We start from the raw sequence: 12,946 nt of genomic DNA, 5'->3' as shown, positions 1-12,946 counted from the left end.
CAGACACACATCTATACAAACACCCACACATCTATATATACAGACACACATCTATACATACACGCAACTATACAAACACCCACACATCTATATATACAGACACACATCTATACAAACACCCACACATCTATATATACAGACACACATCTATACAAACACCCACACATCTATATATACAGACACAGACACACATCTATACAAACACCCACACATCTATATATACAGACACATCTATATATACAGACACACATCTATACATACACGCAACTATACAAACACCCACACATCTATATATACAGACACACATCTATACAAACACCCACACATCTATATATACAGACACACATCTATACAAACACCCACACATCTTTATATACAGACACATCTATATATACAGACACACATCTATACAAACACCCACACATCTATATATACAGACACACATCTATACAAACACCCACACATCTATACAAACACCCACACATCTTTATATACAGACACATCTATATATACAGACACACATCTATACATACACGCAACTATACAAACACCCACACATCTATATATACAGACACACATCTATATATACAAACACCCACACATCTATATATACAGACACATCTATATATACAGACACACATCTATACATACACGCAACTATACAAACACCCACACATCTATATATACAGACACACATCTATACAAACACCCACACATCTATATATACAGACACACATCTATACAAACACCCACACATCTATATATACAGACACACATCTATACAAACACCCACACATCTATACAAACACCCACACATCTTTATATACAGACACATCTATATATACAGACACACATCTATATATACAAACACCCACACATCTATATATACAGACACATCTATATATACAGACACACATCTATACATACACGCAACTATACAAACACCCACACATCTATATATACAGACACACATCTATACAAACACCCACACATCTTTATATACAGACACATCTATATATACAGACACACATCTATACAAACACCCACACATCTATATATACAGACACAGACACACATCTATACAAACACCCACACATCTATATATACAGACACACATCTATACAAACACCCACACATCTATATATACAGACACAGACACACATCTATACAAACACCCACACATCTATATATACAGACACACATCTATACAAACACCCACACATCTATATATACAGACACACATCTATACAAACACCCACACATCTATATATACAGACACACATCTATACAAACACCCACACATCTATACAAACACCCACACATCTTTATATACAGACACATCTATATATACAGACACACATCTATATATACAAACACCCACACACCAGATGTTGTTAGGAGCTTAAAAACAGAAACACATCCTGAGATTTCCAGCGTGGACAAATCACCTGGACATCGACGCCATCCCATCCTCTGTTGTGACACTGCACCACCGGCGGTACCGCGGCACCACAGCCAGCACTGCCTCCAATACATTTCAGCTGTGGGACAGGAGCTGCCCGGCGCCCATTGGTGTATCTGTCGGCATATAATGTGATCGCTTGGATCTCCCTGAGTAATACCCGCTCTGAAAGAAATCAAATTCCGGTTTATTTTCCATCTCTAAGACATCAGATGACTAGAATATGCACATTATATATATTATTATATATGTATGTGCCGCTGCATGACACAGTCAGTGGGGAAATATCTCGTTATGTCTCTAGTAAGGGTCTATCGCACCCAGCACACTAGATTGGTGCTCCATGTGTGATGGCGGGGGGCAGCATCACTGGGAATGTAGTGACACTGCACAGGTGTGACCACCGCCCCTATAGTCAGGGGATGAAGAGGTGGGCCCCAATTCTCGTGATCGGGGGTGTGGGACCACCGCCATCACACATTTACCAGTAATGGCACCATGGAAGGTATGGGGCAGGCCTGCGGCACACACCGAGCCTGGCCTCGTCTTACCGTGCTCATTCCATCCAGAGACCCCCGACAGGTGCACTGCAGCCAGCACAGGGAGAAGCAGCAGTCCGGCAGCCGCCATCGTGCTCCCCAAGAAATAAAGACGCAGCAGGCCGGCCACAGTCACACTCACAAATGTCGCATTACATAGAGTTTCATCAGTTTCCTCTACCCGCGGCTTGTCAGAACTCTATTGGTCGAGCAGCGGGAGGGGCGTGGTTTTCTGCACGTTTGTCTGTTTACTAATAAAGTTGTACAAAAGGATAAACAATGCAGGGCTGAGAAGTGCGCTACTTCCAGCGGAAGCGGTGTGGTCTTCGCTGTGTGTGCAGAGCCGAGATTGCCGAGTAGTAGTGATGAGAAGTTCGGCTCTTTTTGGTGATCCGGCTCCGCTCACCATAAAGAGCCGGCTCTTTAAACGGCTCTTTTTTTTACATAGCAATCGGTTTTCCACAGTCATCGTTCTAGGTCTTTGCCTGTGAAGTGAGGGCCTCATTCTCCCCCTGTGTGACGCAGTGTAGACTGTTATTCAGCATTGCCGCTTCCTCAGATTGTCAGCTCTTGTGATCAGGCCCCGGCTCCTCATGTATTGTGGCATTTTATGTTAATGTCCTTTGTGAATTAGTAAGTGCTGTGATATGTGTTGGTGCACCTGATGCATCCTGACCATGATGCAAACGCAGGTCCGTGTGTCCCTATGTTAAGTATAGGGATCTAATCTGGATCAGGATGCATCAGGATTGCTACACATCACAACGCACCGTACCAAAACACTAGTGGGCAGTATCATACCATGCTGGGGGGCTATATACCATGCTGGGGGGGCTATATACTATGCTGGGGGGCTATATACCAAGCTGGGGGGCTATATACCATGCTGGGGGGGCTATATACCAAGCTGGGCTGTATTATACCATGCTGGGGGGCTATATACCATGCTGGGGGGCTATATACCAAGCTGGGGGGCTATATACCATGCTGGGGGGCTATATACCAAGCTGGGCTGTATTATACCATGCTGGGGGGGCTATATACCATGCTGGGGGGCTATATACCATGCTGGGCTGTATCATACCATGCTGGGGGGCTATATACCATGCTGGGGGGCTATATACCATGCTGGGCTGTATTATACCATGCTGGGGGGCTATATACCATGCTGGGCTGTATCATACCATGCTGGGGAGCTATATACCATGCTGGGCTGTATCATACCATGCTGGGGGGCTATATACCATGCTGGGCTGTATTATACCATGCTGGGGGGCTATATACCATGCTGGGCTGTATCATACCATGCTGGGGGGCAATACCATGCTGGGGGGGCTATATACTATGCTGGGGGGCTATATACCAAGCTGGGGGGCTATATACCATGCTGGGGGGGCTATATACCAAGCTGGGCTGTATTATACCATGCTGGGGGGCTATATACCATGCTGGGGGGGGGCTATATACCATGCTGGGGGGCTATATACCAAGCTGGGGGGCTATATACCAAGCTGGGGGGCTATATACCATGCTGGGGGGCTATATACCAAGCTGGGGGGCTATATACCATGCTGGGGGGCTATATACCATGCTGGGCTGTATTATACCATGCTGGGGGGCTATATACCATGCTGGGCTGTATCATACCATGCTGGGGGGCTATATACCATGCTGGGGGGGCTATATACTATGCTGGGGGGCTATATACCAAGCTGGGGGGCTATATACCATGCTGGGGGGGCTATATACCAAGCTGGGCTGTATTATACCATGCTGGGGGGCTATATACCATGCTGGGGGGGGCTATATACCATGCTGGGGGGCTATATACCAAGCTGGGGGGCTATATACCAAGCTGGGGGGCTATATACCATGCTGGGGGGCTATATACCAACCTGGGCTGTATTATACCATGCTGGGGGGGCTATATACCATGCTGGGCTGTATCATACCATGCTGGGGGGCTATATACCATGCTGGGCTGTATCATACCATGCTGGAGGGCTATATAACATGCTGGGGGGCTATATACCATGCTGGGCTGTATTATACCATGCTGGGGGGCTATATACCATGCTGGGCTGTATCATACCATGCTGGGGGGCTATATACCATGCTGGGCTGTATCATACCATGCTGGGGGGCTATATACCATGCTGGGCTGTATTATACCATGCTGGGGGGCTATATACCATGCTGGGCTGTATCATACCATGCTGGGGGGCAATACCATGCTGGGGGGGCTATATACCAAGCTGGGGGGCTATATACCATGCTGGGGGGCAATACCATGCTGGGGGGGCTATATACCAAGCTGGGGGGCTATATACCATGCTGGGGGGCTATATACCATGCTGGGGGGCTATATACCAAGCTGGGGGGCTATATACCATGCTGGGGGGGCTATATACCATGCTGGGGGCTATATACCAAGCTGGGGGGCTATATACCAAGCTGGGCTGTATTATACCATGCTGGGGGGGCTATATACCAAGCTGGGCTGTATTATACCATGCTGGGGGGCTATATACCAAGCTGGGCTGTATTATACCATGCTGGGGGGGCTATATACCAAGCTAGGGGGCTATATACCACGCTGGGCTGTATTATACCATGCTGGGGGGGCTATATACCAAGCTGGGCTGTATTATACCATGCTGGGGGGCTATATACCATGCTGGGCTGTATTATACCATGCTGGGGGGGGCTATATACCAAGCTGGGGGGCTATATACCACGCTGGGCTGTATTATACCATACTGGGGGGGCTATATACCAAGCTGGGCTGTATTATACCATGCTGGGGGGCTATATACCAAGCTGGGCTGTATTATACCATGCTGGGGGGCTATATACCATGCTGGGCTGTATTATACCATGCTGGGGGGCTATATACCATGCTGTGCTGTATCATACCATGCTGGGGGCTATATACCAAGCTGGGGGGCTACATACCAAGCTGGGCTGTATTATACCATGCTGGGGGGCTATATACCATGCTGGGCTGTATCATACCATGCTGGGGGGCTATATACCATGCTGGGCTGTATCATACCATGCTGGGGGGGGCTATATACCAAGCTGTGTTGTATTATACCATGCTGGGCTGTATTATACCATGCTGGGGGGCTATATACCAAGCTGGGGGGCTATATACCAAGCTGGGCTGTATTATACCATGCTGGGGGGCTATATACCATGCTGAGCTGTATCATACCATGCTGGGGGGCTATATACCATGCTGGACTGTATTATACCATGCTGGTGGGGGCTATATACCAAGCTGTGTTGTATTATACCAAGCTGGGCTGTATTATACCATGCTGGGGGGCTATATACCATGCTGGGCTGTATTATACCATGCTGGGGGGCTATATACCATGCTGGGCTGTATTATACCATGCTGGGGGAGCTATATACCATGCTGGGCTGTATTATACCATGCTGGGGGGCTATATACCATGCTGGGCTGTATTATACCATGCTGGGGGGCTATATACCATGCTGGGCTGTATTATACCATCCTGGGGGGCTATATACCATGCTGGGCTGTATTATACCATGCTGGGGGGCTATATACCATGCTGGGCTGTATTATACCATGCTGGGGGGCTATATACCATGCTGGGCTGTATTATACCAAGCTGGGGGGCTATATACCAAGCTGGGCTGTATTATACCATGCTGGGGGGCTATATACCATGCTGGGCTGTATCATACCATGCTGGGGGGCTATATACCATGCTGGGCTGTATCATACCATGCTGGGGGGGGGCTATATACCAAGCTGTGTTGTATTATACCATGCTGGGCTGTATTATACCATGCTGGGGGGCTATATACCAAGCTGGGGGGCTATATACCTAGCTGGGCTGTATTATACCATGCTGGGGGGCTATATACCATGCTGGGCTGTATCATACCATGCTGGGGGGCTATATACCATGCTGGGCTGTATTATACCATGCTGGTGGGGGCTATATACCAAGCTGTGTTGTATTATACCATGCTGGGCTGTATTATACCATGCTGGGGGGCTATATACCATGCTGGGCTGTATTATACCATGCTGGGGGGCTATATACCATGCTGGGCTGTATTATACCATGCTGGTGGGGGCTATATACCATGCTGGGCTGTATTATACCATGCTGGGGGGCTATATACCATGCTGGGCTGTATTATACCATGCTGGGGGGCTATATACCATGCTGGGCTGTATTATACCATGCTGGGGGGGTTATATACCAAGCTGTGTTGTATTATACCATGCTGGGCTGTATTATACCATGCTGGGGGGCTATATACCATGCTGGGCTGTATTATACCATGCTGGTGGGGGCTATATACCATGCTGGGCTGTATTATACCATGCTGGGGGGCTATATACCATGCTGGGCTGTATTATACCATGCTGGGGGGCTATATACCATGCTGGGCTGTATTATACCATGCTGGGGGAGCTATATACCATGCTGGGCTGTATTATACCATGCTGGGGGGCTATATACCATGCTGGGCTGTATTATACCATGCTGGGGGGCTATATACCATGCTGGGCTGTATTATACCATCCTGGGGGGCTATATACCATGCTGGGCTGTATTATACCATGCTGGGGGGCTATATACCATGCTGGGCTGTATTATACCATGCTGGGGGGCTATATACCATGCTGGGCTGTATTATACCATGCTGGGGGGGGCCATATACCATGCTGGGCTGTATTATACCATGCTGGGGGGCTATATACCATGCTGAGCTGTATTATACCATGCTGGGGGGCTATATACCATGCGGGGGGGCTATATACCATGCTGGGCTGTATTATACCATGCTGGGGGGCTATATACCATGCTGGGGGCTATATACCAAGCTGTGCTGTATTATACCATGCTGGGGGGGCTATATACCAAGCTGTGTTGTATTATACCATGCTGGGCTGTATTATACCATGCTGGAGGGCTATATACCATGCTGGGCTGTATTATACCATGCTGGGGGGCTATATACCATGCTGGGGGGCTATATACCATGCTGGGCTGTATTATACCATTCTGGGGGGCTATATACCATGCTGGGCTGTATTATACCATTCTGGGGGGCTATATACCATGCTGGGGGGCTATATACCATGCTGGGCTGTATTATACCATGCTGGGGGGCTATATACCATGCTGGACTGTATTATACCATGCTGGGGGGGCTATATACCATGCTGGGCTGTATTATACCATGCTGGGGGGCTATATACCATGCTGGGCTGTATTATACCATGCTGGGGGGCTATATACCATGCTGGGCTGTATTATACCATTCTGGGGGGCTATATACCATGCTGGGCTGTATTATACCATGCTGGGGAGCTATATACCATGCTGGGCTGTATCATACCATGCTGGGGGGGGCTATATACCATGCTGGGCTGTATTATACCATGCTGGGGGGCTATATACCATGCTGGGCTGTATTATACCATGCTGGGGGGCTATATACCATGCTGGGCTGTATTATACCATTCTGGGGGGCTATATACCATGCTGGGCTGTATTATACCATGCTGGGGGGCTATATACCATGCTGGGCTGTATTATACCATGCTGGGGGGGGCTATATACCATGCTGGGCTGTATTATACCATGCTGGGGGGCTATATACCATGCTGGGCTGTATTATACCATGCTGGGGGCTATATACCAAGCTGTGCTGTATTATACCATGCTGGGGGGCTATATACCAAGCTGTGTTGTATTATACCATGCTGGGCTGTATTATACCATGCTGGGGGGGCTATATACCATGCTGGGCTGTATTATACCATGCTGGGGGGCTATATACCATGCTGGGCTGTATTATACCATTCTGGGGGGCTATATACCATGCTGGGCTGTATTATACCATGCTGGGGGGCTATATACCATGCTGGGCTGTATTATACCATGCTGGGGGGGCTATATACCTTGCTGGGCTGTATTATACCATGCTGGGGGGCTATATACCATGCTGGGCTGTATTATACCATGCTGGGGGGCTATATACCATGCTGGGCTGTATTATACCATTCTGGGGGGCTATATACCATGCTGGGCTGTATTATACCATGCTGGGGGGCTATATACCATGCTGGGCTGTATTATACCATGCTGGGGGGGCTATATACCATGCTGGGCTGTATTATACCATGCTGGGGGGGCTATATACCAAGCTGTGTTGTATTATACCATGCTGGGCTGTATTATACCATGCTGGGGGGGCTATATACCATGCTGGGCTGTATTATACCATGCTGGGGGGCTATATACCATGCTGGGCTGTATTATACCATGCTGGGGGGCTATATACCATGCTCGGCTGTATTATACCATGCTGGTGGGGGCTATATACCATGCTGGGCTGTATTATACCATGCTGGTGGGGGCTATATACCATGCTGGGCTGTATTATACCATGCTGAGGGGCTATATACCATGCTGGGCTGTATTATACCATGCTGGGGGGCTATATACCATGCTGGGCTGTATTATACCATGCTGGGGGGGCTATATACCATGCTGGGCTGTATAATACCATGCTGGGGGCTATATACCATGCTGGGCTGTATTATACCATGCTGGGGGGCTATATACCATGCTGGACTGTATTATACCATTCTGGGGGGCTATATACCATGCTGGGCTGTATTATACCATGCTGGGGGGCTATATACCATGCTGGGCTGTATTATACCATGCTGGGGGGGGGCTATATACCATGCTGGGCTGTATTATACCATGCTGGGGGGCTATATACCATGCTGGGCTGTATTATACCATGCTGGGGGGCTATATACCATGCTGGGCTGTATTATACCATTCTGGGGGGCTATATACCATGCTGGGCTGTATTATACCATGCTGGGGGGCTATATACCATGCTGGGCTGTATTATACCATGCTGGGGGGGCTATATACCATGCTGGGCTGCATTATACCATGCTGGGGGGCTATATACCATGCTGGGCTGTATTATACCATGCTGGGAGCTATATACCAAGCTGTGCTGTATTATACCATGCTGGGGGGGCTATATACCAAGCTGTGTTGTATTATACCATGCTGGGGGGGCTATATACCAAGCTGTGTTGTATTATACCATGCTGGGCTGTATTATACCATGCTGGGGGGCTATATACCATGCTGTGCTGTATTATACCATGCTGGGGGGGGGCTATATACCAAGCTGTGTTGTATTATACCATGCTGGGCTGTATTATACCATGCTGGGGGGGCTATATACCATGCTGGGCTGTATTATACCATGCTGGGGGGGCTATATACCATGCTGGGCTGTATTATACCATGCTGGGGGGGCTATATACCAAGCTGTGCTGTATTATACCATGCTGGGGGGGCTATATACCAAGCTGTGCTGTATTATACCATGCTGGGGGGGGCTATATACCATGCTGGGCTGTATTATACCATGCTGGGGGGCTATATACCAAGCTGTGCTGTATTATACCATGCTGGGGGGGGCTATATACCAAGCTGTGCTGTATTATACCATGCTGGGGGGGGCTATATACCATGCTGGGCTGTATTATACCATGCTGGGGGGGGCTATATACCAAGCTGTGTTGTATTATACCATGCTGGGCTGTATTATACCATGCTGGGGGGGCTATATACCATGCTGGGCTGTATTATACCATGCTGGGGGCTATATACCAAGCTGTGCTGTATTATACCATGCTGGGGGGCTATATACCATGCTGGGCTGTATTATACCATGCTGGGGGGCTATATACCATGCTGGGCTGTATTATACCATGCTGGGAGCTATATACCAAGCTGTGCTGTATTATACCATGCTGGTGGGGGCTATATACCAAGCTGTGTTGTATTATACCATGCTGGGCTGTATTATACCATGCTGGGGGGCTATATACCATGCTGTGCTGTATTATACCATGCTGGGGGGGGCTATATACCAAGCTGTGTTGTATTATACCATGCTGGGCTGTATTATACCATGCTGGGGGGGGCTATATACCATGCTGGGCTGTATTATACCATGCTGGGGGGGCTATATACCATGCTGGGCTGTATTATACCATGCTGGGCTGTATTATACCATGCTGGGGGGCTATATACCATGCTGGGCTGTATTATACCATGCTGGGGCGCTATATACCATGCTGGGCTGTATTATACCATGCTGGGGGGGCTATATACCATGCTGGGCTGTATTATACCATGCTGGGGGGCTATATACCATGCTGGGCTGTATTATACCATGCTGGGGGGCTATATACCATGCTGGTGGGGGGCTATATACCATGCTGGGCTGTATTATACCTTACTGGGGGGCTATATACCATGCTGGTGGGGGGCTATATACCATGCTGGGCTGTATTATACCATACTGGGCTGTATTATACCATGCTGGGGGGGGGGCTATATACCATGCTGGGCTGTATTAGACCAAGCTGTGCTGTATTATACCATGCTGGGGGGGGGCATATATCATGCTGGGCTGTATTATACCATGCTGGGCTGTATTATACCATGCTGGAGGGCTATATACCATGCTGTGCTGTATTATACCATGCTGGGCTGTATTATATCATGCTGAGCTATATACCATGCTGGAGGGGCTATATACCAAGCTGTGCTGTATTATACCATGCTGGGCTGTATTATACCATGCTGGGCTGTATTATACCATGCTGGGGGGGGCTATATACCATGCTGGGCTGTATTATACCATGCTGGAGGGCTATATACCATGCTGGGCTGTATTATACCATGCTGGGGGGCTATATACCATGCTGGGCTGTATTATACCATGTTGGGGGGGCTATATACCATGCTGGGGGGGGGCTATATACCATGCTGGGCTGTATTATACCATGCTGGGCTGTATTATACCATGCTGGTCTATATACCATGCTGGAGGGGCTATATACCAAGCCGTGCTGTATTATACCATGCTGGGCTGTATTATACCATGCTGGGGGGGCTATATACCATGCTGGGCTGTATTATACCATGCTGGAGGGCTATATACCATGCTGGGCTGTATTATACCATGCTGGGGGGGCTATATACCATGCTGGGGTGGGGGATATATACCATGCTGGGCTGTATTATACCATGCTGGGCTGTATTATACCATGCTAGGGGGGGCTATATACCATGCTGGGCTGTATTATACCATGCTGGGCTGTATTATACCCTGCGGGGGGGGGCTATGTACCATGCTGGGCTGTATTATACCATGCTGGGGGGCTATATACCATGCTGGGCTGTATTATACCATGCTGGGGGGGGGCTATATACCATGCTGGTCTGTATTATACCATTCTGGGGGGCTATATACCATGCTGGGCTGTATTATACCATGCTGGGGGGGGCTATATACCATGCTGGACTGTATCATACTATGCTGGGGGGGCTATATACCATGCTGTGCTGTATTATACCAAGCTGTGCTGTATTATACCATGCTGGGCTGTATTATACCATGCTGGGGGGTTATATACCATGCTGGGCTGTATTATACCATGCTGGGCTGTATTATACCATTCTGGGGGGCTATATACCATGCTGGGCTGTATTATACCATGCTGGAGGGCTATATACCATGCTGGGCTGTATTATACCATGCTGGGGGGGGCTATATACCATGCTGGGCTGTATTATACCATGCTGGGGGGCTATATTATTATTATTTATTTATATAGCACCATTGATTCCATGGTGCTGTACATGAGAAGGGGTTACATACATATTACAGATATCACTTACAGTAAACAAACTAACAATGACAGACTGATGCAGAGTGGAGAGAGGACCCTGCCCTTTCCATGCTGGGTTGTATTATACCATGCTGGGCTGTATTATACCATGCTGGGGGACTATATACCATGCTGGGGGGCTATATACCATGCTGGGGGGCTATATATCATGCTGGGCTGTATTATACCATGCTGGGCTGTATTATACCATGCTGGGGGGGCTATATACCATGCTGGGCTGTATTATACCATGCTGGGGGGCTATATACCATGCTGGGCTGTATTGTACCATGCTGGGGGGGGCTATATAGCATGCTGGGCTGTATTATACCATGCTGGGGGGCTATATACCATGCTGGGTTGTATTATACCATTCTGGGGGGGCCATATACCATGCTGGGCTGTATTATACCATGGTGGCCTATACACCATGGTGGGTTGTATACTATGTGTTGCTGGGCTATACACTATGCGGCTGTGTTATATACCATGGGGGTACATTTTACATTATATTCTATAAGGGGAGGCTGTGTTATATAATATGGGGGGCTACATTATATTCTATGGGGAAGTGGGCTGTATTATATTCTATTTGGGGCTACATTATATTCCATAGGGGGGCTGTATTATATTTATTATATTCTATGGGGGCTGCATTATATTCTATGGAGGGGCTACATTATACTATATAAGGGGCTGCATTATATCCTTTGAGGGGGTTGCCATATATTCTATGGAGGGGCTGCATTATACTATATGGGGGGACATTATATTCTATACAGATATTATATCCAGCCCTGCATAGACTCAATATTAGATAACAAATAACTGTGTTGCCCTATGAAGGGGGGGGGGGGGGGCGAAAAATTTCTTGCACAGGGGCCCACTACAGTCTGTGTCCGCCCCTGCACTAGTGTGAACACAGCCCCACTCATGCAGCCCCTAACCAGGAGCCCCCATACATGCTCCCAATACATTTTATTATCATTACCACAGCATAGCACAGGGCACAAGCCCTTCTAGTGAGGCAGGAAAGATCACTGCATGACAGAGCAGCATGCGGGCATAGTCTATATTATGTCTGCATACTGGTCCCATGCAGCACATCCCTCGCTTCCGAGCATGCTCAGTGCCGCAAAACGGATCCCTGCACACGGAAGCACATGG

At 48.1% G+C, this 12,946-nt stretch overlaps 1 protein-coding gene across 1 annotated transcript in view; it reads right to left on the bottom strand.

Moving 5' to 3' along the window:
- SARAF (store-operated calcium entry associated regulatory factor) overlaps positions 1–2,176 on the bottom strand; it is a 32,690-nt gene extending 30,514 nt beyond the window's left edge. Inside the window, exons 1-2 of the mRNA XM_073542325.1 lie at positions 2,014–2,176; positions 1,449–1,627 (exon numbers count right to left, since the gene is read on the bottom strand). Coding sequence (XP_073398426.1) covers positions 1,449–1,627; positions 2,014–2,092 — 258 coding nt within the window. The 5' untranslated portion in view covers positions 2,093–2,176. The remainder of the gene's footprint in view (positions 1–1,448; positions 1,628–2,013) is intronic.
- Between the last annotated feature and the right edge of the window lie 10,770 nt (positions 2,177–12,946).

Source organism: Dendrobates tinctorius, unplaced genomic scaffold (assembly GCF_039654945.1).
Source record: "Dendrobates tinctorius isolate UK_male_01 unplaced genomic scaffold, ASM3965494v1 ptg000011l, whole genome shotgun sequence".
Classification (NCBI taxonomy): Eukaryota; Metazoa; Chordata; class Amphibia; order Anura; family Dendrobatidae; genus Dendrobates; species Dendrobates tinctorius.
Note: the sequence above shows the minus strand (reverse complement) of the source record. Positions and strands in the feature narration are given on the sequence as shown.